The sequence below is a fragment of the Bufo bufo genome, chromosome 10, assembly GCF_905171765.1.
Source record: "Bufo bufo chromosome 10, aBufBuf1.1, whole genome shotgun sequence".
In the NCBI taxonomy this organism is placed as follows: domain Eukaryota; kingdom Metazoa; phylum Chordata; class Amphibia; order Anura; family Bufonidae; genus Bufo; species Bufo bufo.
The window spans coordinates 78,103,214-78,129,529 of record NC_053398.1 but is presented as its reverse complement, the minus strand read 5'-3'; the positions used below and the strand labels follow the sequence as shown (position 1 = coordinate 78,129,529).

The 26,316-nt window shown below is 44.2% G+C and overlaps 1 protein-coding gene across 1 annotated transcript in view; it reads right to left on the bottom strand.

Moving 5' to 3' along the window:
- Window positions 1-26,316, bottom strand: part of BBS1 (Bardet-Biedl syndrome 1) — a 398,008-nt gene that overhangs the window by 202,325 nt on the left and 169,367 nt on the right. Inside the window, exon 6 of the mRNA XM_040410173.1 lies at window positions 5,641-5,687. Coding sequence (XP_040266107.1) covers window positions 5,641-5,687 — 47 coding nt within the window. The remainder of the gene's footprint in view (window positions 1-5,640; window positions 5,688-26,316) is intronic.

Genomic DNA, 26,316 nt, shown 5'->3' with positions numbered 1-26,316 from the left:
AACTTGGGACAAAAATTTCAATCTTTCATGGCCTAAATATGCCCCTCAGCGAATACCTTGGGGTGTCAAATTTCCGAAATGGGGTCACATGTGGGGTATTTATACTGCCCTGACATTTTAGGGGCCCTAAAGCGTGAGAAGAAGTCTGGAGTATAAATGTCTAAAAAAATTTACGCATTTGGATTCCGTGAGGGGTATGGCGAGTTCATGTGAGATTTTATTTTTTGACACAAGTTAGTGGAATATGAGACTTTGTAAGAAAAAAATAAAATAAATAAAAAATATTCCCGCTAACTTGGGCCAAAAAAATGTCTGAATGGAGCCTTACAGGGGGGGGGGGGGGGGGGGGGTGATCAATGACAGGGGGGTGATCAGGGAGTGTATATGGGGTTATCACCCCCCTGTCATTGATCACCCCCCTGTAAGGCTCCATTCAGACGTCCGTATGTGTTTTGCGGATCCGCGGTGTCCGTGTTTTGCGGATCCACGGAAAACACATATGGACGTCTGAATGGAGCCTGACAGGGGGGTGATCAGGGAGTCTATATGGGGTGATCACCCCCCTGTCATTGATCACATATGGACGTCTGAATGGAGCCTTACAGGGGGGTGATCAATGACAGGGGGGTGATCAGGGAGTCTATATGGGGTGATCACCCCCCTGTCATTGATCACCCCCCTGTAAGGCTCCATTCAGACGTCCGTATGTGTTTTGCGGATCCGATCCATGTATCCGTGGATCCGTAAAAAACATACGGACGTCTGAATGGAGCCTTACAGGGGGGTGATCAATGACAGGGGGGTGATCAGGGAGTCTATATGGGGTGATCACCCCCCTGTAAGGCTCCATTCAGACGTCCGTATGTGTTTTGCGGATCAGATCCATGTATCCGTGGATCCGTAAAAAACATACGGACGTCTGAATGAAGCCTTACAGGGGGGTGATAAATGACAGGGGGGTGATAAATGACAGGGGGGTGATCAGGGAGTCTATATGGGGTGATCACCCCCCTGTCATTGATCACTTCCCTGTAAGGCTCCATTCAGACGTTCGTATGTGTTTTGCGGATCCGATCCATGTATCCGTGGATCCGTAAAAAAACATACGGACGTCTGAATGGAGCCTTACAGGGGGGTGATCAATGACAGGGGGGTGATCAGGGAGTCTATATAAGGTGATCACCCTCGTCATTGATCACCCCCCTGTAAGGCTCCATTCAGATGTCCGTATGTGTTTTGCGGATCCAATCCATGTATCCGCGGATCCGTAAAAAACATACGGACGTCTGAATGGAGCCTTACAGGTGGGTGATCAATGACAGGGGGGTGATCAGGAAGTCTATATGGGGTGATCACCCCCCTGTCATTGATCACCCCCCTGTAAGGCTCCATTCAGATGTCCATATGTGTTTTGCGTATCCGATCCATGTATCCGTGGATCCGTAAAAAACATACGGACGTCTGAATGGAGCCTTACAGGGGGGTCTTCATTGACAGGGGGGTGATCAATGACAGGGGGGTGATCAGGGAGTCTATATGGGGTGATCACCCCCGTCATTGATCACCCCCCTGTAAGGCTCCATTCAGACGTCCGTATGTGTTTTGCGGATCCGATCCATGTATCCGTGGATCCGTAAAAAACATACGGACGTCTGAATGGAGCCTTACAAGGGGGTGATCAATGACAGGGGGGTGATCAGGGAGTCTATATGGGGTGATCAGGGGTTAATAAGGGGTTAATAAGTGACAGGAAGGGGGGTCTAGTGTAGTGGTGTTTGGTGCTACTTATTACTGAGCTGCCTGTGTCCTCTGGTGGTCGATCCAAGCAAAAGGGACCACCAGAGGACCAGGTAGCACGTATATTAGACGCTGTTATCAAAACAGCGTCTAATATACCGGTTAGGGGTTAAAAAAAAATCGCATCTCCAGCTTGCCAGCGAACGATCGCCGCTGGCAGGCTGGAGATCAACTCGCTTACCTTCCGATCCTGTGAACGCGCGCGCCTGTGTGCACGCGTTCACAGGAAATCTCGCGTCTCGCGAGATGACTGCGTCCAGGAGGAATGAATCGACCGCCTCCAGGACGCATCCGTGCGTCAGGCGGTCGGGAGGTGGTTAATCATTAGTGGCCACAGGGTCCCCTCTCCCCTCCTATCGGAGCCCCAGCAGTGTAAGCCTGGGGCTTCGATCAGTTACCATGGCAGCCAGGACGCTACTGAAGCCCTGGCTGCCATGGTAAGCTCCATGCTGCTGTGTGCACAAAGCACAGAGCAGCAGGGACAGTGTGAGATCCTATTCACCCTGATAGAGCTGTAACAGGGTGAATAGGACAAGGGTTCTAGTCCCTAAGGGGGCTAAAAGTTAGTAAAAAAAAAAAACACCAAAATATTAAGTATAAAAAAGAAAGATTTACCAAAAAATAAAACTACACATTAACAATAAAAATATTCATTTTCAGCAGATGTGTAGGAATTTTTTTTTTTTTTCAAAAATGAAATTTCACAGAATATCGGTATAAATTATCGGCTATCGGCCTGAAAATTCACAAATTATCGGTATCGGCCCAAAAAAAACAATATCGGTCGATCCCTAGTGCACACTGTTTTCTTCTACAACACAATCAGTTGGAATCAAACATGAGTGCAGCTCTGGCACATACCTTTGCAGCCATACTGTGTCTGACAATACTTTCCAGATCAGACACTTCCCCAAACTGACAGCAGCTCTGCCCACACTGGCCAAACCATGCATACCATTTGGCTCTGCCTCCTGTTATTTCCTGCTCAATGTGCTGCATTTTGGTCTTGGGTATTTTCTAGATGCCCATCCCTAAAGTGCTGCACTACAGCTGCATTCCAGCACTTTATCAATGCCCAAAGGAAATAGTAGGCAGCAAAAAAAGGAGTTGACTGACAAGGCAGGGTTCCAAACACAAGCAGGGATTGCTGACAACATATGTTTAGATTTAATTGACTTTCTGTTAGGTCATATTCATAATGGCATAGATTTGACATAAGCAAGTTCACTTTGAAGCTTCAAGAAAATATGCAGCAGAAATCCCAGCAGTAACCCGGATTCCTGCCATTGATAAGGCCAGCAAATCCGCATGTGGATTAGACCAATTTTAACTCAATGCAAGTAATCCACAGCTTTTCTTTGTGGAATCTGTGGCAATAAGAACCATGCACTTTGTTAAAAATATGGAGCAAACTACATAGATTTTTTTGGATTTAAAAGGGCTGTCTCATCTCATAGAAACATAGAATGTGTCGGCAGATAGGAACCATTTGGCCAATCTAGTCTGCCCAATATACTGAATACTATGGATAGCCCCTGGCCCCATCTTATATGAAGGATAGCCTTATGCCTATCCCATGCATGCTTAAACTCCTTCACTGTATTTGCAGCTACCACTTCTGCAGGAAGGCTATTCCATGCATCTACTACTCTCAGTAAAGTAATACTTCCTGATATTACTTTTAAACCTTTGCCCCTCTAATTTAAAACTATGTCCTCTTGTAGCAGTTTTTCTTCTTTTAAATATTCTCTCCTCTTTTACCTTGTTGATTCCCTTTTATGTATTTAAAAGTTTCTATCATATCCCCTCTGTCTCGTCTTTCTTCCAAGCTATACATGTTAAGGTCCTTTAATCTTTCCTGATAAGTTTTATCCTGCAATCCATGTACCAGTTTAGTAGCTCTTCTCTGAACTCTCTCCAAAGTATCAATATCCTTCTGGAGATATGGTCTCCAGTACTGAGCACAATACTCCAAATGAGGTCTCACTAGTGCTCTGTAGAGCGGCATGAGCACCTACCTCTTTCTACTAGTAATGCCTCTCCTTATACACCCAAGCATTCTGCTAGCATTTCCTGCTGCTCTATGACATTGTCTGCCTACCTTTAAGTCTCCTGAAATAATGACCCCTAAATCCCTTTCCTCAGATACTGAGGTTAGGACTGTATCACTGATTTTATATTCTGCTCTTGGGTTTTACGCCCCAGGTGCATTATCTTGCACTTATCAACATAAAATTTTAGTTGCCAGATATTTGACCATTCCTCTAGTTTTCCTAAGTCCTTTTCCATTTGGTGTATCCCTCCAGGAACATCAACCCTGTTACAAATCTTTGTGTCATCTGCAAAAAGACACACCTTACCATCGAGGCCTTCTGCAATTTCGCAGATAAAGATATTAAACAATATGGGTCCCAGAACAGATCCCTGAGGTACCCCACTGGTAACAAGACCTTGGTCTGAATATACTCCATTGACTACAACCCTCTGCTGTCTGTCCCTCAGCCACTGCCTAATCCATTTAACAATATGGGAGTCCACGCACAAAGACTGCAATTTATTGATAAGCCTTCTATGTGGGACAGTATCAAAAGCCTTATTAAAGTCTAGATAAGCGATGTCTACTGCACCTCCGCCATCTATTATTTTAGTCACCCAATTTAAAAAAATCAATAAGATTAGTTTTCTGTTACTAAGGTGAGATCAGACACAGTTCCGACCAAATCCAGCGCTCTGCTGTTTCAGTGGCTCTCATTGCCGTTTGTGAGTTAGGGGAACAGCAATTCTTGTTGTGCTACGCTATGAGAGCCACTGAAACAGCAGAGTGCTGGAGCGCACTGCTGTTTCCCGGCCTGGAGGTGGTCGAAACCTTGTCTCATCTAGCCTTAGTAACAGCGAGATGAGACAACCCCTTTAAGGCCTGAACATGAACATGGCCTGAAATAGTTTTGTCTGCAAACGTATTTTATTCAACAGCAGAGAACGATAAAGAGGAGAAGGCGCTCATAGGCAATTGTCATATGAGAGAAATCATATAGTACAATGTTACAAAATAACAGTGGAAAATTGGGTGAGGACTAAACCTCAGATCTTGAAGGTGACAGGTAGTTGTTTAGAATATATCCGAAAGGAACTCAAAATAAATATAGAATAAATTATTGACATTTCCATCCATAACATACGTAAAAATATAAATAAAAGATCTATATATAAATACAGTAAGTGAACCCAATATTTGTGTATGAAAGAACATAATACATATAAATAAAACATGATTTGTATAAATATTTGTTCATATAGTTAAAACATGGAGCATAAGCAACATACATTTTTCCAAGTAATAAAACATGATTTATACTGATATATATATATATATATATATATATATTTTTTTTTTCCCCTTGCGGATATATTCTAAACAACTACCTGTCACCTTCCAGATCCGAGGTTTAGTCCTCACCCAATTTTCCTCTCTTCTTTTGAAACATTGTACTATATGATTTCTGTTGCATGGCAATTGCCTTTCAGACTCAAGAAAGGGGCCATGCACCCCAAAACACGTCATCAATAAAAGATCAATAATTCATCTGTGCCTCGGGTTGCGTCTCACGTCTACTGACTATCCATCCAGAGACGTGGCAGATACCATACTGCTGCTCATTCCTGTGCATTTTATGTAAGACAGAGTTCTACTTCCAAACATTTCTATTTATCTGATCTAAAATGTATTACACAAGACAATTTAGAAAAAAAAAAACATTTTAGTGAATTTTCATTTTTCAGATATGCAGTAGCTTTCATTATATCAGTACTCTGAGGACTTCATGGACAGTTACAACTTCCCACCTGATTCCATCCAACATCTCTTTCAGTGTCATAGGGTCAATTTTGTCCTGTAACAAAAGGCAAAATATATAGTTTTTAATGACAACTGATTTATAAAAGGGTTTCTAAACCACATACAGTAGATCAGGAAAGAGTCACAATGCTGCATCCACAGACTTTTTTAATGCAATTTCATGTACAGATTTTTGCGATACAGAATCAGAACGGAAAATAAAATGTGCCATGTTATATACTTACATAGGACACTATATTGCAGTGCTAGTCTACCCAAGAACACTGCGTCTTATTACAGAAAAATGTCTCTTTCTCCATTGGTCAGCCATTCCCCCACCATCTCTGCACTGACCACTCGGTCTGAATTCACTGGTAAAATCCATATTTTAGCGAGGCAGTGATGAATATAGATTTCCAGCCTTAGTAAGAGATCAGAATACAGCTATTGCCCAACACATCTATGGAACGAGATACAATGTGGCAAACTATGTTCCACTATGGCTCAAATAAGAGTTCAATTGAGCTGAAGATGCAAAGAAAAGGCTTTTACATACACAAAGTGTTTCATGTGTCCACTACGTATCTCATCATGTCAATAACTAGATACAATTGGGAACGTACCTAATAAAGTGTGTAGTATGCACACAAAGCACATTGTATGTCAATAAAGCTATTTCAATAATCTTCAAATCCACAGAAATATGATTCTAAGGAGCGCTGGAGCATAGTGATCCACATTGCATCTTGTTTCATATTGTTATTTGAACCATACTTTTAAATCAGAGTCAACTGCTTGAAAGGCACTTACGAGAGTTGGTGCTCCAAGCACAATTAAAGGTATGCAGTTGCCTATCGATATACCTCATATGGACCGAAGCAGTGGGACACATACACATTACACCAGATTTTACACACATTATACAGATTACAAATCCTTACACATTAATATGGAGCTGATCACCCATTCAACAGGGTTAAGGTCTGTGCAGGCCAGTCATGTTCTTCCACATCAAAATGACTCAACAATGCCTTCATGGACTGTGCTTTGAGCCCTGAAGCAACTTTTGCAATGGTGACTTTCTATTACTGTACCATTCTCGAATTGAGTGAGTTTGTTTGTTTAGAATAACCCATTCATGCACAAATGTTTGTAAAAGGTAGACTGCAAGACTAGGTCCCCGAAATACCTGAATTCATTGGTTAAGAGGCATGTCCCAATACTTTTGTCCATATAGTGCAACCTGAGGCTCTCCAGATATGGCCAATCTGAGGCTCTCCAGATGTTGCAAAACTACAACTCCCAGCATGCCCAGACTGCCAACAGCTATCAGTCTACAGCAGGGCATGGTGGGAATTGTAGTTTTACAACAGCTGGAGAGCCACAGGTTGGCCATGCCTGATATAGTGTATCTCATTCTGAACTAATTCATTCTACCTAAGAAACACCATCTCTAATGTTTTTTAAAAGCACAACATAAATGTCTATGGAGAGAAGAATAGGAGGGAGCAGCTATAGAGAAAAGTAAACAGACACAAAGTTGGGATTTTATTACAACCTATGCCCATAAGGGTACTTTCACACTTGCGTTGTTTGATTCCGGCAGGCAGTTCCGTTGCCTGAACTGCCTGCCTAATCAGGCAAACTGTATGCAAACGCATGTCATTTTTTCTGACTGATCAGGCATTTTTCAGACTGATCAGGATCCTGATCAGTGAGAAAAATGCCTGATCAGTCAGAAAAATGCATTGCAATACCGGATCCGTTTTTCTGGTATCATCAGGCAAAACGGATCAGGTATTTATTTTTTCTCATTTTAAAAAGGTCTGCGCATGCGCTGACTGGAAGGACAGATCCGGTATTCCGGTATTTTGAATGCCGGATCCGGCACTAATACATTCCTATGGAAAAAAATGCCGGATCCGGCATTCAGGCAAGTCTTCAGTTTTTTTCGCCGGAGATAAAACCGTAGCATGCTACGGTTCTCTCTTTTGCCTGATCAGTCAAAATGACTGAACTGAAGACATCCTGAACGGATTACTCTCCATTCAGAATTCATGGGGATATGCCTGATCAGTTCTTTTCCGGTATAGCTGTGACGGAACTCTATGCCGGAAAAGAAAAACGCTAATGTGAAAGTAGCCTAACTCTGGATTTCCTTGTGCAAAAATTTAGCAACTTATTTTTTCCATCACTCCAGTGCTAAAAAATGTGTGTGGTTTGCTAGGATAAATAAATAATTTCACTCCTTCACTCCAGATTTATCACAGACTTTTCAAACTCACAAAAAAAAAAAAAAGAAAAAAAAAAGAAGTTGCAAACTAATTTCAGTAGCAAAAGGGGTAGCAAAAGAAAACTGGACTAGCATTTCTACATAAAAGTAGACAAAGACTATTTGGCCCTTCAAACCTGACATATCGTGGAAATAACTTTGGAATGCTTTTACTTATCCAAATGATTTTCAGTGTCTTTTCATTATGCACTGTACTTTCTGCTAGTGGTGAATTTCGATCGATATAAATAATAAGGATAAATAATTAAATAAATAGGAAATTAGCAATTTTCCATATTAGAATTTCTCTGCTTTTAAGCCAGGTAGTCACAGCTGACAAAGTAATTCATATTTACCATATGTCTACCTTATGTTGGCGTCATTGTTCAATCGTAGGTATTTTTCTGGAGGTGTTAAAAGGCTTATAAGTTTAGCAGTAATTTTAAAAATTTACAAGAAACACCACACAAATCTTCCCATTTTAACCTCCTCAGGACCGCCGAACGCAGGATTGCGTCCTGGCGGCGGCAGGGTTATTCCTCCTGGACGCGCCGATGCGTCCTCTCGCGAGAGGAGAGATTACGCGCATAGCCGGCCCGCGCATGCGCAGTGCGGGCCGGCAAAAGTTAAAGGAGGAGTTCGTCACCAGCCTGCTAGCCAAAGATCATCGCTGGCAGGTTGGTGATTTTCAAAAAATCGAATCACAAGCCATTTAACACATTATATTTATAAATATAATGTGTTAAATGGCTTCTGTGCTCTCTGCTGGTTCCTTTTCGTCGGTTGGTTCCAGCAGAAAGCACAGAGCACAGTGAGTACACCAAGCACAACACATTTAGCCCCAGATCACCCCCCCCATCACCCCAATTAACCCCTTGATCACCCCTGTCAATCACTAGTGAAAGGGAAAAAAGTGATCAGTGTAAACGGTCACTTTTTTTTCACCAGTATTGACTGTTAGGTTTTAGGATAGTTTAGGCCCCTTTGGTAGGTAGTTAGCGTCGGTTAGCGCCCAGCCCACCGCACCGCAGTCACTGATTCGCTGATTAGCGTATCGCTAATCAGCATTGGTATTTTTATAGTATCTGTAAGTGATCAGAACTGATCACAGTCAGATCTATAATAGTATTAGTGTCACCTTAGCTCGCCCTCCACCCAAAATGCAGTGTTTGCCCGATCAGGTCTGATCGGTCGCCCACACGTGCGTTCACCCACGCCCGCCCCGCCGCAGTGACAAAAATATATATTTTTTTTATCACTGCACAATCACTTCACATGCGCTGCGGCGATAAAAAAAAAAATCAGTTTTGATATTTTTTATCAATCGCAGCAGCTTCCTGTACTTCGCTAGCCTCCAATTTGTAAAACAGGCTTGCTTTTTTTCTTGGGTAGTCTCAGGGAATACCCCCTAAATTTAGTTAACCAAATGGCAAGTAAGGGGTATTCTTCTGAAGAGGCCTACAGGATCCTGACTCAGTCGGATGAGGAATGGGAACCCTCATCTGACGAATCCAGCGGGTAGACAGCAGTGGCAGTCTGACCCAAAGTTCGGACGATGAGGTTGAGGTCCCTGATACCATCAGGCGTACCCGGCCCTGTGTTGCTAGACCACAGGTTGCGCAGGATCCACTTCAAGGGCAGCAGAGTGGGGCTGGCGCTGTTGGATTACGTAATGAGGCATACACCAGCAGCGCAGCCCATCCTGGACCTAGTACCAGCACTGCCGTAGAACATGGTGAAGTGGCGAGCACCAGGAAAGCAGTTGAAGCTGGCACGGTGGCACGTGCATTAGTTCTCCCGTCGCAGCCACCGCACAGACAGGCCCGTAAAGCCCCTAGAGTCCCTGAGGTGCTGGCAAACCCTGATTGGCAGCCCCCAACTTCAGCCGCACCATTAGTTCCCCCTTTCACCACCCAGTCTGGAGTTCGGGTTGAGACAGCTCAGATCGGATCGGCACTGGTTTTTTTTGAGCTGTTCTTGACTGCGGAGCTCTTGGACTTAGTCGTGGCAGAACAAATCGGTATGCCACTCAATTTATAGCCGCTAACCCGGGAAGCTTTTATGCCCAGTTTTTCCAAATTTAAAACTTTTCTGGGCCTTCTCCTCAACATGGGCCTGACAAAAACGCATGAATTGCGGTCATATTGGTCCACAAACCCAATTCATCACATGCCCATGTTCTCTGCTGCAATGTCCAGGACACGATTTGAGACCATCCTGCGTTTCCTGCACTTTTGACCGGCTCCACAAAATTCGGCCCCTCATAGACCACCTTAACACCAAATTTGCAGATTTGTATACCCCTGAGCAAAACATCTGCATAGACGAGTCCCTCGTCTATTACCGGGCGCCTTGGCTTCAAACAACACATCCCAAGCAAGCGTGCCCGGTATGGGGTCAAATTGTATAAGCTCTGTGAAAGGGCCACAGGTTATACGCACAAATTTCGAGTCTATGGTGGGTAAAGATCAGACCCTGGAGACGGTCGGTTGCCCTGACTACCTGGGGAGCAGTGGGAAGACAGTCTGGGACTTGGTGTCACCCTTATTTGGCAAGGGGTACCACCTTTATGTGGACAATTTCTACACAAGTGTGGCCCTCTTCAGGCATTTGTTTCTAGAACAGATTGGCTGCTGTGGCACCGCGTGACCTAGTCGCTGGGGCTTCCCCCAATGGCTCGTTACCACCCGTCTTGCAAGGGGGGAGAGGGCTGCCTTGTGTAACGAAGAACTGCTCGCGGTGAAATGGAGAGACAAGCGTGACGTTTACATGCTCTCTTCCATTCACGCAGACACGACAATCCAAATTGAACGAGCAACTGGAGTCATTGAAAAGCCCCTCTGTGTCCACAACTATAATTCGCTCATGGGAGGGGTGGACTTCAATGAACAGATGTTGGCTCCTTATTTACTTTCCCGCAGGACCAGACGCTGATATAAGAAGGTGTCTGTATACCTAATTCAATTGGATATGTACAATAGTTTTGTTCTCTACAGTAAGGCTGGGAGAACAAGATCCTTCCTCAAATTTCAGGAAGAGATCATCGAGAACCTCCTGTATCCAGGAGGTTCCGTGGCCCCAACCACCAGTGTAGTGAGCCGTCTACACGAGCGACATTTCCCCAATGTCGTTGCTGGTACCTCAACCCAAGCGTCACCCCGAAAAAATTTTTGTGTCTGTAGCAGGAGTGGAATAAGGCGTGACACCCGCTATTTCTGTCCTGACTGCCCTGACCCCCCTGCCCTATGCTTAGGGGAGTGTTTCCTGAAGTACCACACACAGGTACACTATTAGCATAGGGATTGCGTGACACAGGACAGGCACACAGGGGTGTTAGGACCCTTTCACACAGAGCTGCTGCAAACCTCTCCTTTCACCTGGCACAAAGTGCATAATGTACTTCGCCACATCTCTGGGCGATTTGCGCTTTGCACATTGTCCCATGGGGAAAGAGAGGTTTGTCCTATAAAAGGTAAAAAAAATATTTAAAAAATCACCGGTAAGCAAAAAAGTTAATGTTCTGTTCCAAAAGTTCAATAAAGTTTATAAAAGTTAATGCTCTGTTAAAATGTTATATAAAGTTAATGTTAATACATTTATTGCATTGCGGCCTGTTTTTTTTTTTACCTTCTAGGTGGACCAACCGATGAACCAGCTGCAGCACTGATGTGCATTCTGACAGAAGCATTGCGCTGCTGTCAGATTACAGAAAGTCGGTGTATGCGGCGCTGCAAGACGAGATTTCTCCTCTGCAGTAAAAAATATACGTTTGCCGAGGCTTATGAGCTGAGGGGCGGTGTTCATATGCTTTGGCAAACATTTTTTATTAAAAAAATAATAATTCCGGCAATGATTTATTCATCCACATCGATTGGTTTGGATGGTGGGCGGAGCTCCTATGTCCTGGCAGACGCCTTTCCCCTCCTTTTTTTTCATCCACATTGATCGATGCGAATGAAGAAATCTGTGCCGTTTATTTTTTCTTTCAGCCCAGAGGCTGAACGGAAAAAAAATCTCATTACCCGTATGCTCAATATAAGGAGAATAGCAGAAACTCCTAATGCTGGGCATACATGTAATGATTGCGGAGACCCTCAAATGCCAGGACAGTACAAACACCCAACAAATGATCCCATTTTGGAAAGAAGACACCCCAAGGTATTCGCCGAGGGGCATATTGAGTCCATGAAAGATTTAACTTTTTGTCCCAAGTTAGCGGAAAGGGAGACTTTGCGAGAAAAAAAAAAAATTATCAATATCCGCTAACTTGTGCAAAAAAAATAAAAATCTTCTATGAACTCGCCATGCCCCTCACGGAATACCTTGGGGTGTCTTCTTTGCAAAATGTGGGATATTTATACTGCCCTGTAGTGATGTCCGGATCATGAACGAATCGTTCTTTTGAACCGATTCAGTTCACTGATCCGGAAGAGTCGATTCCTCTGACTGAGCTGATCCGAATGAAACGGCTCAGTCAGATTAGAATAGAGGCAGCAGCAGGCAGTGTAATAGGAGCCGACAGTGGAAGCTAGCCCCGCCCCTCCCCGCCCTCTAACCAATCAGAGGCAACCAGCACTGACTCACAGCACAGGGGGAGTCGTGCAGGGACTGAATCGTTTGAGTCTATTAGTTAAAAGAATCGAATGAGTCAGAGACTCATTTGATTCTTTGAGTTAAAAGAACCGTGAGTCACCGAGTCCCTGCCAGGCTTCCTGCTCTGCGGCTCCCTGTCTCCTGACAAGCCAGTCCGTGGGGTGGGGGGGGGGGGGGGGGGGCATTAGTCTAGCATGTAGCGGAGCTGTGTGTGTACAGGGTGCATGCAGCAGTGTAGCATCATGCTACACTGCTACATGCACCCTGTACACACACAGCTCTGCTACATGCTGTAGCAGAGCAGGAAGTCTGGCAGGAACTCGGTGACACGATTCTTTTAACTAATAAACTCTCAGACAATTATCTGAGTCCCTGCAATAACTATAGCCACTACATCACAGTCTGCTCCACTGCATTCACTGCAGCAGAGCTGTGTTTGCCAGGAGCCAGTCCCTCCTGACCTTCGGTTCACTTGAGAGCCGACTCAGCAAGTGAACCGAAGATCCGATGAGCTGAGCATGTGCATTGATCTTCAGTTCACTTGCTTCTGCCGGCTCAGGAAGTGAACCGAAGATCCGATTCATGAATCGGTTCTTTTGAGTGAACTGATTCAAATGAACCGATTCATGAAAAAGATCCGAACTTCCCATCTCTACTGCCCTGGCATTTTAGGGGCCCTAAAGTGTGAAAAGTCTGGAATCCAAATGTCTAATATTTGGGCCCCTTTGCGCACCTAGGCTGCAAAAAAGTGTCACACATGTGGTATCGCCGTACTCAGAAGAAGTTGGGCAATGTGTTTTGGGGTGTCTTTTTACATATACCCATGCTGGGTGAGAGAAATATCTCTCTAAAATGACAACTTTGTATAAAAAAATGGGAAAAGTTGACTTTTACAGAGATATTTCTCTCACAGAGCATGGGTATATGTAAAAATACACCCCAAAACACATTGCCCTACTTCTCCTGAGTACGGCGATACCACGTGTGACACTTTTTTGCAGCCTAGGTGCGCAAAGGGACCCAAATTCTAAAGAGCACTTTTAGGATTTCACAGGGCATTTTTTACGCATTTGGATTCCAGACTTCTTCTCACGCTTTAGGTCCCCTAAAATGCCAGGGCAGTATAAATACCCCACAAGTGACCCCATTTTGGAAAGACACCCCAAGGTATTTCGTGATGGGCATAGTGAGTTCATGGAAGTTTTTATTTTTTGTCACAAGTTAGTGGAATATGAGACTTTGTAAGAAAAAAATAAAAAATAAAATCATTTTCCACTAACTTGTGACAAAAAATAAAAACTTCCATGAACTCACTATGCCCATCAGCGAATACCTTAGGGTGTCTACTTTCCGAAATGGGGTCAATTGTGGGGTGTTTCTACTGTCTGGGCATTGTAGAACCTCAGGAAACATGACAATGACAGATGCTCAGAAAGTCAGAGCTGCTTCAAAATGCGGAAATTCACATGTTTGTACCATAGTTTGTAAACGCTATAACTTTTGCGCAAACCAATAAACATACACTTATTGCATTTTTTTTTATCAATGACATGTAGAACAATAAATTTAGAGAAAAATTTATATAGAAATATAGTTTTATTTGAAAAATTTTGCAACTGAAAGTGAAAAATGTCATTTTTTTGCAAAAATTTCGGTCAATTTCGATTAATAACAAAAAAAGTAAAAATGTCAGCAGCAATGAAATATCACCAAATGAAAGCTCTATTAGTGAGAAGAAAAGGAGGTAAAATTCATTTGGGTGGCAAGTTGTATGACCGAGCAATAAACCGTGAAAGTAGTGTAGTGCACAATTGTAAAAAGTGGTCTGGTCATTAAGGGGGTTTAAGCTAGGGGAGCTGAGGTGGTTAAAAACTGTACCCCTCAAAGTGTTCAAAGTGACATTTTAAAGTTTGGTATACAGTGTGTATTTCGGGGGACTCATTTTTAGGAAGTTTTTAAAGCACCATTTCAGAGGTCTTGAGGTTCTAAAATAAGACCAAAAGGCCTATTTTGGAAACTACACTTCTCAACAAATTAAACATAGGGGTACAGTAGTTCACTGAGCAATATGACAACACAGGTGTTTAATATAGCATGAAAATCAAAAAATACATTAACAATGATATGTAGTTTTAGCTCACAATTCATTTTTACAAGGGTTAACAGAAGAATAAAGCACCAAAAAAATTGTCATACCATTTCTTCCGAATATGGCAATATTTGGTCACAACTTTCTGTATGGGCACACAGCATGGCTCAGAAGGGAACGGGAAGGAGCACAATTGTCCTTTTCACCTGTACCACGAGCCACACTGGAAAGGCAGCGGGAGATTAGGGAGTGGCTCAAGAATTGGTGAAGGAAGGAGGGGGTTGGGTTCCCAGAGAATTGGGCCGAGAGATGGGCTGCACCTCAATGGGGAAAGTGCAGCTGTTTTGGGGGAGAAGATGGCTAGAAGGTTGAAAGAGTGTTTAAACTAGGGACTGGGGAGGGTAATTACATTATAGGAGAGGAAGATAGTGCAGATAGAGTCCGGAGGCAAGGTAATGGAACTAAAGAAGGAGAGGAAGGAGGGACTAGAACAGTTCATAAGGAAAGGTGTACGGTAAAAAATATACATAAACCTCTTAATTGTATGTACACTAATGCCAAAAGTCTGACTAATAGAACTGGGAAACTGGAATTTGGGACGTGTGGGAATAACGGAGACATGGCTGGATGATAGCTATGTCTGGGCGGTTAACGTACAGGGTCACAGTCTGTTTAGAAAGGATTATCAAAACCGGAGAGGAGAGGGGGTTTGCCTATATGTAAAGTCCTGTCAAAAGCGCACACTCCGGGAAGATATAAGTGAGGGACATGAACATGTGGAGTCACTGTGGGTAGAAATACATGGAGGCAGAGGGAATAAAATACGAATAGGAGTTTATCATAAACCACGAGGCAGCAAATCAGAAGGTCATTATTATAGGGAGCTTCAACTACCCAGATATAGACTGGGAAACTGAAACCTGTAGATCTCATAAAGGAAACAGGTTCTTGGCAATAACCAAAAACAATTACCTTTCCCAACTGGTTCAAGACCCGACTAGAGGGACTGCCATACTAGACTTAGTATTAACCAATAGACCTGACAAAACAACAGATGTGCAGGTTGGGGGACACCTGGGAAAGACTGACCATAAAATAATAACCTTCCAATTGTCATTCAAAAGAGTGTTTCTTCAGGCAAGAACAAAAATACCAAACATAAAAAAATGCAAAATGTTGCCAATTTAGGCCATTGGCCTAACTAACTAGGACAACGTCCTCAAAAGTAAAAATAAAGCCACAAATTAGATTTTTTAAAGGCATTCTAAAGTCTAATTGTGAGAAGTACATACCTTGGAATAAAAAAGTAATGAACAAGAAAAAAACAATGTGGATAAATAGATTTGCAAAGAAAGCAACAAATGACAAAAAGAAAGCTTTTAAATCACTGAAACAGGAAAGTAGCAAGTAAGCATTGAAAAACTATAAGGAAAAAATAGCATATGTAAAAGACAAATAAAAGCAGCCAAACTAGAGACAGAGATTCACTGTCAAAGAAAGTAAAACTAACCCTAAAATGTTCTTCAATTATATAAATGGTTGAAAGTATAAATCTGAAGGTGTTGGCCCTTTACAGAGTGATGAAGGGGGAGTTGCAGACAGCAATGAGGAGAAAGCAAAGCTATTAAATATTTTTTTCTCCACTGTATTCGCTAAGGAAAATAAACTGTCAGATGAAATGCAGAATGTAAAAGTAAATTCCCCACTAAAAGCATTCTGTCTGACCCAGGAAGAAGTATGGTGGTGTCTTAAAAAGATTAAAATAGACAAATTGACAAGGACCAGATGGCATACACCCCCATATCCTAAGAGAATTAAGTAATGTCATAGCGATACCCTTATTTCTGATATTTAACCTCTTCCGGACACATGACGTACTGGTACGTCATGTGTATTTCCGATCACCGCCGCTCAGCAGGCAGTGATCGGAACCTGGGGCCTGCTCAAATCGTTGAGCAGGCACCTTGGCTAAATGCGTGGGGGGGTCCCGTGACCCCTAGTGTCGGCGATCACAGCAAACCACAGGTAAATTCAGACCTAACGGTTTGCAGCTTTTCAATGTTGCGGCGGTCCCATCCGGTCCCCGTGGGGCTGTAGGGAGGACCCGATTGCATGGAAGGCAACGCGATGCTTCCTGAGGCATCGGCGCTGCCTTCCTGTGACGAGCCTGTGAGATCCAGCCCCCTGGATCTCACAGGGAGAAGCTGTATGAGTAATACACACAGTATTACTCATACAGCCAATGCATTCCAACACAATGCATTCCAATACTTCTGTAAAGTATTAGACCCCCAAAAGTTGAAGTCCCAAAGTGGGACAAAAAAATTAAGTTGAAAAATAAAGTTTTCTTCCCAAAAAATTTAAGTTTTAAGTAAAAATAAACAAAAACGTCATTTTCCCCAAATAAAGTTAAAAAAAAAATTGGAAAAAAATATGGAAAAAATAAAAAAGTAGACCTACAGTATTAGGTATCGCCGCGTCAGTATCGACCAGCTCTATAAACATATCACATGACCTAACCCCTCAGATGAACACCGTAAAAAATTGGAAACTGCTAAATAACCCATTTTTTGGTCAACTTACATCACAAAAAGTACAACAGTAAGCGATCAAAAAGGCGTCGGACCACCAAAATAGTACCAATCTAACAGTCACCTCATCCTGCAAAAAACTGAGCCCCTACCTAAGACAATCGCCCAAAAAAAAAAAAAAAAACTATGGCTCAGAATATGGAGACACTTAGGCCTCTTTCACACTTGCGTTGTCCGGATCCGTCGTGCACTCCATTTGCAGGAGGTGCCCGCCAGATCCGTAACACTGCAAGTGAACTGAAAGCATTTGAAGACGGATCAGTCTTCAAAATGCGTTCAGTGTTACTATGGCACCCAGGACGCTATTAAAGTCCTGGCTGCCATAGTAGTAGTGGGGAGCGGGGGAGCAGTATACTTACCGTCTGTGCGGCTCCCGGGCCGCCCTGAATGACGTCAGAGCGCCCCATGCACATGGATGACGTGATCCATGCGACACGTCATCCATGCGTGTGGGGCCCCCTGACGTCACTCTGAAGCGCCCCGGGAGCCGCACGGACGGTAAGTATACTGCTCCCCCGCTCCCCACTACACTTTACCATGGCAACCAGGACTTTAGCGTCCTGACAGCCATGGTAACCATTCAGAAAAAGCTAAACGTTGCATCCGGTAATGCGCCGAAACGACGTTTAGCATAAGGCCGGATCCCGGATTAAATTGCCTTTCAAAGAGAAAGCACGGTCCCCGCTGTCATTCCTAATCCAGATGCCGGCCCCTAGCCCCTCCCTCCCTCTGTTGATGCACCCGCCGAAGGTGCTGTGCGGCGGCCGTGTATCATTGTAGGTAATCACAGCATTTTTGGGACGCCAAATCGCCATATTGCAATCGTCGATTATCGCGATACTATTGCTTTGGCGATATATTGTGCAGGCCTAGTATAGAGGAGCTTCTTCCTCCGCTGTACTCCGTGTGGGTAATCACTGTGCGAATCACATGCAGCGTTCATGTGATCGCAGGAGGCCGGTCATGTGATGCAGGTCCTGGAAGGATATGCAGGTCCTAGAAGGCTTTACTCTGTGCACGGAGAATATATAGTATTGCTTGTACCTGCTGCGCCTCACTCCGGTTTCATATATCCGGATAAAAAAGGTTAGTTTGTAGTCTTTGACACAGAACTCCTATCATACGTGTTTCGAAGCAACTTGCTTCTTCCTCAGTGGCTGAGGGTCTGTGCATCCCCTTTAGGCTACTTTCACACTAGCGGCACGGACCTCTGGCAGGCTGTTCGGTCGGGTGAACAGCCTGTCAGATCCGTCCTGCCGCTAGTGACCGTGTGCCCCCGGACTGCCGCTCCGTCCCCATTGACTATAATGGGGGCGGGGCGTTGTTCCCGCGGAGGCACGGCGAGAGGCTGCCGGAATAAAATTTGGACATGTCGTAGTTTTATTCCGGCAGCCTCTCGCTGTGCCTCCACCCTATTATAGTCCAATGGTGATGGAGCGGCAGTCCGGGGCACACGGTCACTAGCGGTGCTGCTAGTGTGAAAGTAGCCTTATATGCTGCTTAATTGCTATCTGATAAACTCTGAAACAGATCTCCACAGGGTGAAGAGACAAACCTGGGCCGGAATATTCATTAAGAATTGATCATCATGAGAAATGTTGCATATACTATATTTTGATCGGTTTTATATAGTTTGTAAATCAATTGATCTTTGCTGTTCAACCTATACATGGTGTATACTACCCCGTATTATTGCATTTTCTTGTTGCGTTTTTTTCTTTGTGTGTGAACAGGGTGCAGTGTTACAAGTTTTTTTCTCCTTCTTTAAATCCCCATCGATATACTAAACTAACCATATAAGTATACATCCCCAAAAAACATATGTGAATGCAAATATGACTGCAAGGAATAACTTTAAAAAAAATCATATAAAATAACGGATACAAAATAAAAAAATCGTAAAAAAAAAAAAAAACTACTGTACGGCCACACGGCAGGGCGTAGAGGGAAAGGAGCGCCGTGTGGTTTTAGGAAGGCAGATTTTGATGGACTGTTTATTTACACCATGTCCATTTGAAGACCCTCTGATGCACCCCTACAGTAGAAACACCCTTAAAGTGACCCCCATTTGAAAAATCGGGATAAGGGGCGGTTTTGTTGGGACTATTTTAAGGGTACATATGATTTTTAGTTGCTCTATATTACATTTTTGCGAGGTAAGGTTAACAATAATAGAAATTCTGAAATTTCATCTCCATTTGCCATAAACTGTTAAGGAACACACTAAAGGGTTAATACAGTCTATAAAAGAAGTTTTGCATACTTTTGAGGGGTGCAGTTTCTTAGATGGGGTTCACCTTTTAAGGAGTTTCCTACTCTAGGGGTACATCAGGGGTTCTACAAATGGGACATGGTGTCAAAAAAAAAAGGTCATCAAAATCCTGCCTTCCAGAAACCATACGACGTTCCTTTCCTTTGCGCCCTGCCGTTTGGTCAATACAGCAGTTTATGACCACATATGGGGCGTTCCATCTGTAAACTGCAGAATCAGGGTAATAAATATTAAGTTTTGTTTGGCTGTATAAACCCTTGCTTTTTTACCGGAAAAAATGGATAAAATGGAAAATGTGCCAAAAATAGTTGTTTTGGCACCGTGGTTTAATTTTTTATTTTCTTTGGACCGTGTTAATCTGGGGGGTTAGGTCATGGGGTATCTTTATAGAGGAGATTCTTACGGATGCGGCGATACCTTTATAGGTCTACTTTATTTTAGTTTTACTAAATATCTTATTTTTTTGGTGTCTCAAGTCTGAGAACCTTATTTTTTTTTTCGTAGTGGCTGAATTGGGAAGGGGATTATAAATTAGTACTCCATGGAAGTGTGGTACTCCCTGAAGCAACAATAATGCAGAGGCCCGGATGATCGGGGCACGTGTCACACTGAGTGGTGGTGTCCTTCGTATCCCCTCCTGTGACACCCTCTGCACCTTTTTTGGGTCCGTCCCTTCTTTCCAGTATGGGGGACCACACCTGGACAAGTGTTGGCCAGAAATGATCCCCGGGCGCCTCCAGTTCCCAAGGTACTCCCGCCTGCTCATTCTCGGTCCAGAAAAGATCAAGGTCTAGAGGACTGCCTATAGAACTGAAGGAATTTCCTGTGTTGCCAGCGCTCTGGGACAGTGCAAAAGAGTTGTACAACACAACCTGCACCAAGTAGACCGCAACTTTTTTGTACCCATGCCCGGGTTTTGCGCATGGCGTTATATGGCTTGAAGACTTGATCAGAGAGATCAACTCCTCCATATACCGATTGTAGTCGACGATACAATTGGGCTTGAGGACCGTTGCCCCGGTACCTCGCACAGGGAACAGGGGTGATGCGCCGTTACCCGTGAATTGTGGACAGTATAAGGATATCCCCTCTTGTCCTTATATCTGACGAACAGCAGGTTTCCACTGGTAAGGGCACGGGTCTTACCCCTGGGGACAGGCAGCTGGATGGGGGTAGGTAGGGAGGCTGCGCTGATTTTCCGCACGGTCCCACAAGCGGACGTGGATCTGGCGCCGAGGACTGGAACAAGGGGATATAGTATAAAAATTATCCACGTACAGGTGGTAACCCTTATCTAGCAGTGGGTAGCATAATTTCCCCAAAAAGTTTCCTGCTAACACCCAGAGTGGGGGGGACATTCTGGGGGTTGAATACGGGAATCTTGCTCCTCGTACACACAAAACTTGTAAGTGTACCCTGAGGTACTCTCACAAAGTTTGTACAGCTTCACGCCATACCTCGTACCGCTTAGAGGGAACATTCTGGCGGTAATTATGAGTCTCCCCTTGAAGGCAATGAGAGACTCATCAACCGCGACCTCCATTCAAGGTAACATAGCCTCCACAAATGTGGCCCCAAAGTGATCGATGACCAGCCTGATTTTGTACAGGCGGTCATAGGCAGGATCACCCTTGAGGGGGGGGGGGGACACACTGCTGCAATATCTGCATAATGCAGGCATTTCCGGATGGCCTCAAACCGGGGTACGTGTCCATGGCCATCTGTAGAGTGGGGTCTGGTAGAGGACGTCCCCACCTCAGTACTGCCTGACACTAGTTTTATTTGGACTAGGCCATGTGCAGCACGAGGCCCCAAAACGTCCTAATCTCGGCTGCACTGACCGGAGTCCAGCCACCGGCCCTAGCCAAAAGGGAGGCCCTGGGTGTTGACCAAAGTAACTGTTGGGCGTACAGGTTTGTTTGCTCCACCATCAGATTTACAAAGTGGTCACTGAAAAAAAGACTAAAGTAGTCGTATTCAGTGAAGCCCACTGTGGAAATATGGATTCCCGGTTGGCCTACAAAATCAGGATGCGCTAACAGTGGGCTGGACGCAAAGAGTGCCGGCCCAGTCAGCAAAAAAAAAAAACTTCTTTCCAAAACCTTTACTCCCCAAAAAAAAGTGTGGAGGGGAGGGGGGGGGGGGCAAGCAAGCTGCAGCACCCCTGGAAGGGGGGTGGTCTAGGTCACACAGCTAAGTGCTGTGGACCCAGACACCCGCTCAAGGTGCTAAAAGTGCTTTAGAAAAAAAAATAAAAAACTCGCCTATCCTACAGACTAGGTTATGGAAACAAAAACTAAAACCTAACCTTGCACAGCCTGACCGGAACTTAGCGGGGAGAGGAGCTCCAGCAATTCAAATTTGCCACTCCGGCCCGCCACAGCCTCCCTGCCAGCCAATCGGATCGCAGCAGTCCTGCGATCCTGAGAGTTGGCGTGACCGCCATCTCTCAAAATCGCAGGACGGTGATTGGTGGTGTATTAATCACACCACCGATCACCGTCCTTTCCGGGTTATCAGGTCTGAATTGACCTGCGGTTTGCTGCGATCGCCAATAAGGGGGGGGGGGGGGGGGGGGGGTCATCACAGGACCTCCCTGGGCATTGTCCTACGCTGCCTGCTGATTGATTTTAGCAGGCACTGGGTTACGATCACCGCCGGCCGCGCGGCGGTGATCGGAACTACACATGACGAACCGGTACTTCATGTGTCCTTAAGTACTGGGACATTATGCCGTACTGGTACGTCATATGTCCCTAACAGGTTAATACTCATGTAATTGATATGTATATGACCAAATAAATGTTTTTGCATTTTATACGGAATCCATCTCCTCCATACCAGAATGAGCTGTGCCTGCCGTATTTATTATTGATATTTTACTGTGCAAGCCTTCTACAAGATCATTAATATATATATTGACTAGACTAGGGCCCAATACTGACCCCACTAGTGACAGTGACCCAATCTGAGTGTGTACCATTAATAACCACCCTCTGTATTCTATCACTGAGCCAGTTACTTACACACGTACAGACATTTTCTCCCAGTCTGAGCAGTCTCATTTAATATACTAACCTTTTTATGTGTTACAGTATCAAATGCTTTGGAGAAGTCAAGATATATGACAGGGCTTGACAAATTTCCTTGGAATCTAGGAGCCAGCTAAAAAAGTTAGGAGCCGTTTTGTTTTTTTACCTTTTATAAAGCCTTATTTTCAGCGACAAAAATAACACCTCTTAAATTAACATATAAAGACGTCTAGAACCAAACAACATGGGCATTGCTTATTATCAGTGTACTGTGACGTCACCATGTGCAGCATCTTGTCACAGTATAATGATAAACACTGAAATCACTGTGTGCCGCATCTCTTCATTGTTTATCAGTGTACTGTGACGTCACTGTATGTATAATCCCTGCGCTGTGACGTCACTGTATGTATAATCCCTGTGCTGCAGCTGACAGAACTGAGATCCCTTCCCCAGGATGTTTGGTCCGGGCTCATCATTCATCTCATAGTAAACTTATTTTGTGACTAGATAAAACTAAAGCAGCGCTGGGTTTGAAGAGAAATGTCCCTCGTTGCCGCCTGTATCCGCCGTCACTGCCCTTCTGCTGTCCCAGATTATTTGTCCTGTCCGAGAGGATAATGGAGTTGCGGTTGTCGGCGTCTCCAGGGCCGTCCTTGTGCTCCCTCCGCTGTGGACGCGCACTGAGTCCAGGCTGGGATTTGGTTCCATCTCTTGCCGGATCTACATCCCGTGCTGTGATGGGGAGGGGGTGGGGTTGCGGTCCTGTTTTTCGGAGGGATCACGGAGCACACCCCAATTACCGAACTTCTATGACAACCTGATAATGCTCCCCAATAACTTCCCCTCTCTATTACACCGCTATAGTGCACCCCAGTAACTGGACTTCATTAACCCTTTAATGCACCCCAATAACTTTCCCTCTATTAGACCCTAATAATGCACCCTAATAACTGGACTTCTCTACTGCACCCCTATAATATTCTCCACCTACACTTTTTACCTCCCCCCTCACCATGAGTCTAAACTTTCAGACTTCTTCAGGACACCCTGGGAGTTGTTGTGCACCCCCGGGTCTCAGTGCACCCTTCATCCCCCTCCTGCACACCCGGGTCTCGGTGCACCCTTCATCCCCCTCCTGCACCCCCGGGTCTCGATGCACCCTTCACCTCCCTCCCGCACCCCGCTTCTTCCCCGGTGACTCCTGTCAGAACTTCTCACAACTCCAGGCTCTCGCTCTGCCCCTCCCCGTGAAGTTGTTTAAGTTCTTCCCCTGTCCACAGCCGAGTCCCCGCTCTTACTTGGAGTCAGGCTGCCGCTGGCCGATCCCGGGCTGAGCTGCTGACACCGCTGGGAGATCCGCTCTCTCACACTCTGAGCCCGGGCAGCGTGCAGCTAATTCTTATCTGCGGGCAGTCACCCACTAAAAATAGACATGATGTCACTCCGGAGGGGCTCCTCTGCGGGAAACGCTGGAAGAGTCTTCGTACAGGAAAACTGAAACCCCGACATAGTCACCTGCGCCGCTTCCTGGGACATGAGGCGTGTGGTGGAGAGCACCTAGCGGGCAGGTGAGCGCTGCCACGTACATGTCGTGTGTCACTCCGCGGCCAGATGACACCGACAGCCAGTGGGGAGAGGGAGTGATGTCGCTCGGCTTAACCCGTCATGTGCACCGCATGTCACCTTGTTAGCCTCGCGGTCTTAACCCTCCAGTGGCTGCGCCCGGCTGCTAGTGTGCTGGGCCTATTTTCAAGCAGGGGCAAATACCCAGGCGCCAAGACAAAATTCCTGATCGCCATGGCGACCTGGCGCCTGGGATTTGTCGAGCCCTGATATGATATCCATTAATTTGCCACGATTCAAGTCCTAGCACTTGCCTCCTCATAGAACTGATTAAATAGTTTGACATGAACGATCCCCTCACTCAACGAAGCATCTCTAAGAATACCTTTAAACAGTGTACCCACGACAGATCTTAAACTTACCCGGGCTATAGTTCAAGACTCTGTTTTTGGACCTTTTTTATTTACTTTTGGCACCACATTTGCTATGCGCCAATCCTGTGGAACACTCCCTGTACAATATGGAGGCCATTTTTTGCAAATCTGAACAGTGTCACTTTAAGTGGTGATAACTTTAAAACGCTTTGACTTTCCAGGCCATTCTGAGATAGTTTTTTCGTCACATATTGTACTTCATGACACTGGAAAATGGAGTAAAAAAAAAAAATCATTTTTATATTTATAAAAAAATACCAAATTGCCAAAAATTTGGAAAATTAGCAAATTTCCACGTTTCTCTTTCTATAATACATAGTAATACCTACAAAAATAGTTATTACTTTACATTCCCCCCATATGTCTATTTTGTTAGGATCATTTTTGGAATGACATTTTATTTTTGGGGGACGTTACAAGGCTTAGAAGTTTAGAAGTAAATCTTTAAATTTCTCAGAAATTTTCAAAAACCCACTTTTTAAGGACCAGTTCAGGTCTGAAGTCACTTTGTGAGGCTTACATAATAGAAACCACCCACAAATGACCCCATTCTAGAAACTACATCCCTCAAGGTATTCAAAACTGATTTTACAAATGTTATTAACCATTTAGGTGTTCCACAAAAATTTATGGAAAATAGAGATACAATTAAAAAATTTTACTTTTTTGGCAGATTTGCCATTTTAATATTTTTTTTCCAGTTAAAAAGTAAGGGTTAAAAGCCAAACAAAACTCAATATTTATGGCCCTGATTCTGTAGTTTACAGAAACACCCCATATGAGGTCGTAAACTGTTGTACGGGCACACGGCAGGGCAAAGATGGAAAGGAATGCCATACGGTTTTTGGAAGGCAGATTTTGCTGGACTGGTTTTTTGACACCATGTCCCATTTGAAGCCCCCCTGATGCACCCCTTAGAGTAGAAACTCCAAAAAGTGACCCCAATTTAGAACTACGGGATAGGGTGGAAGTTTTGTTTTGTACTAGTTTAGGTACATATGATTTTTGGTTGCTCGACACTTTTTGTGAGGCAAGTAACAAGAAATAGCTGTTTTGCACAGTTTTTTTTTTTGTTATTTACACAACATTCATCTGACAGGTTAGATCATGTGGTATTTTGATAGAGCAGGTTGTCACGGATGTGGCGATACCTAAATATGTATCCATAGTCTGAGAGCCATAGTTATTTTTTTCAGTTTTTGGGCGATTCTCTTAGGTAGTGTCTATTTTTCTCCGAGATGAGATGACGGTTTTATATTGGCACTATATTGGGGTTGTGTATGACTTTTTGACGCTTTGCTAATACACTTATATGTGAAGTCCGGAGACAAAAAAAGGCTTTTCTTTATGTATAAATTGTTTTTATTCAGTTCAGTTATCAAGCAATTAACATGTCCACATTTCATCCACTGAAATACATATCATATATGTGTATTGACATGAATACATGACAGCCAAAGTATTTCTGCAATGTGCATGTTAATTAGTATAACATGGGGACTAACCCCAACACTTTCTATGAGAAAATAATGTAAGGCTTATAATAAAGAGACAAACAGAAAAAAGAGAGAAAGGTGAAATAAAGAGAAAGAAGGAGGGGGGGGGGGGAAGGAAGAGGACAGGAGGGGGAATGTATGATGAGAGTGACAGCCATCACGATGCGAGTATTGATAAAAGTTTCGGAGAGTCTTGGAACTCGATCCATTGCGACCATATCTTATGAAATTTGTTCGAAAGTTCCGAAGCCTCAGCAGAGATCTCTTCCATTCTATTTATGTGCAACATTTCTTGATACCATTCTCTAATGTTAGGCGCATGTGTAGTGCGCCAATGCC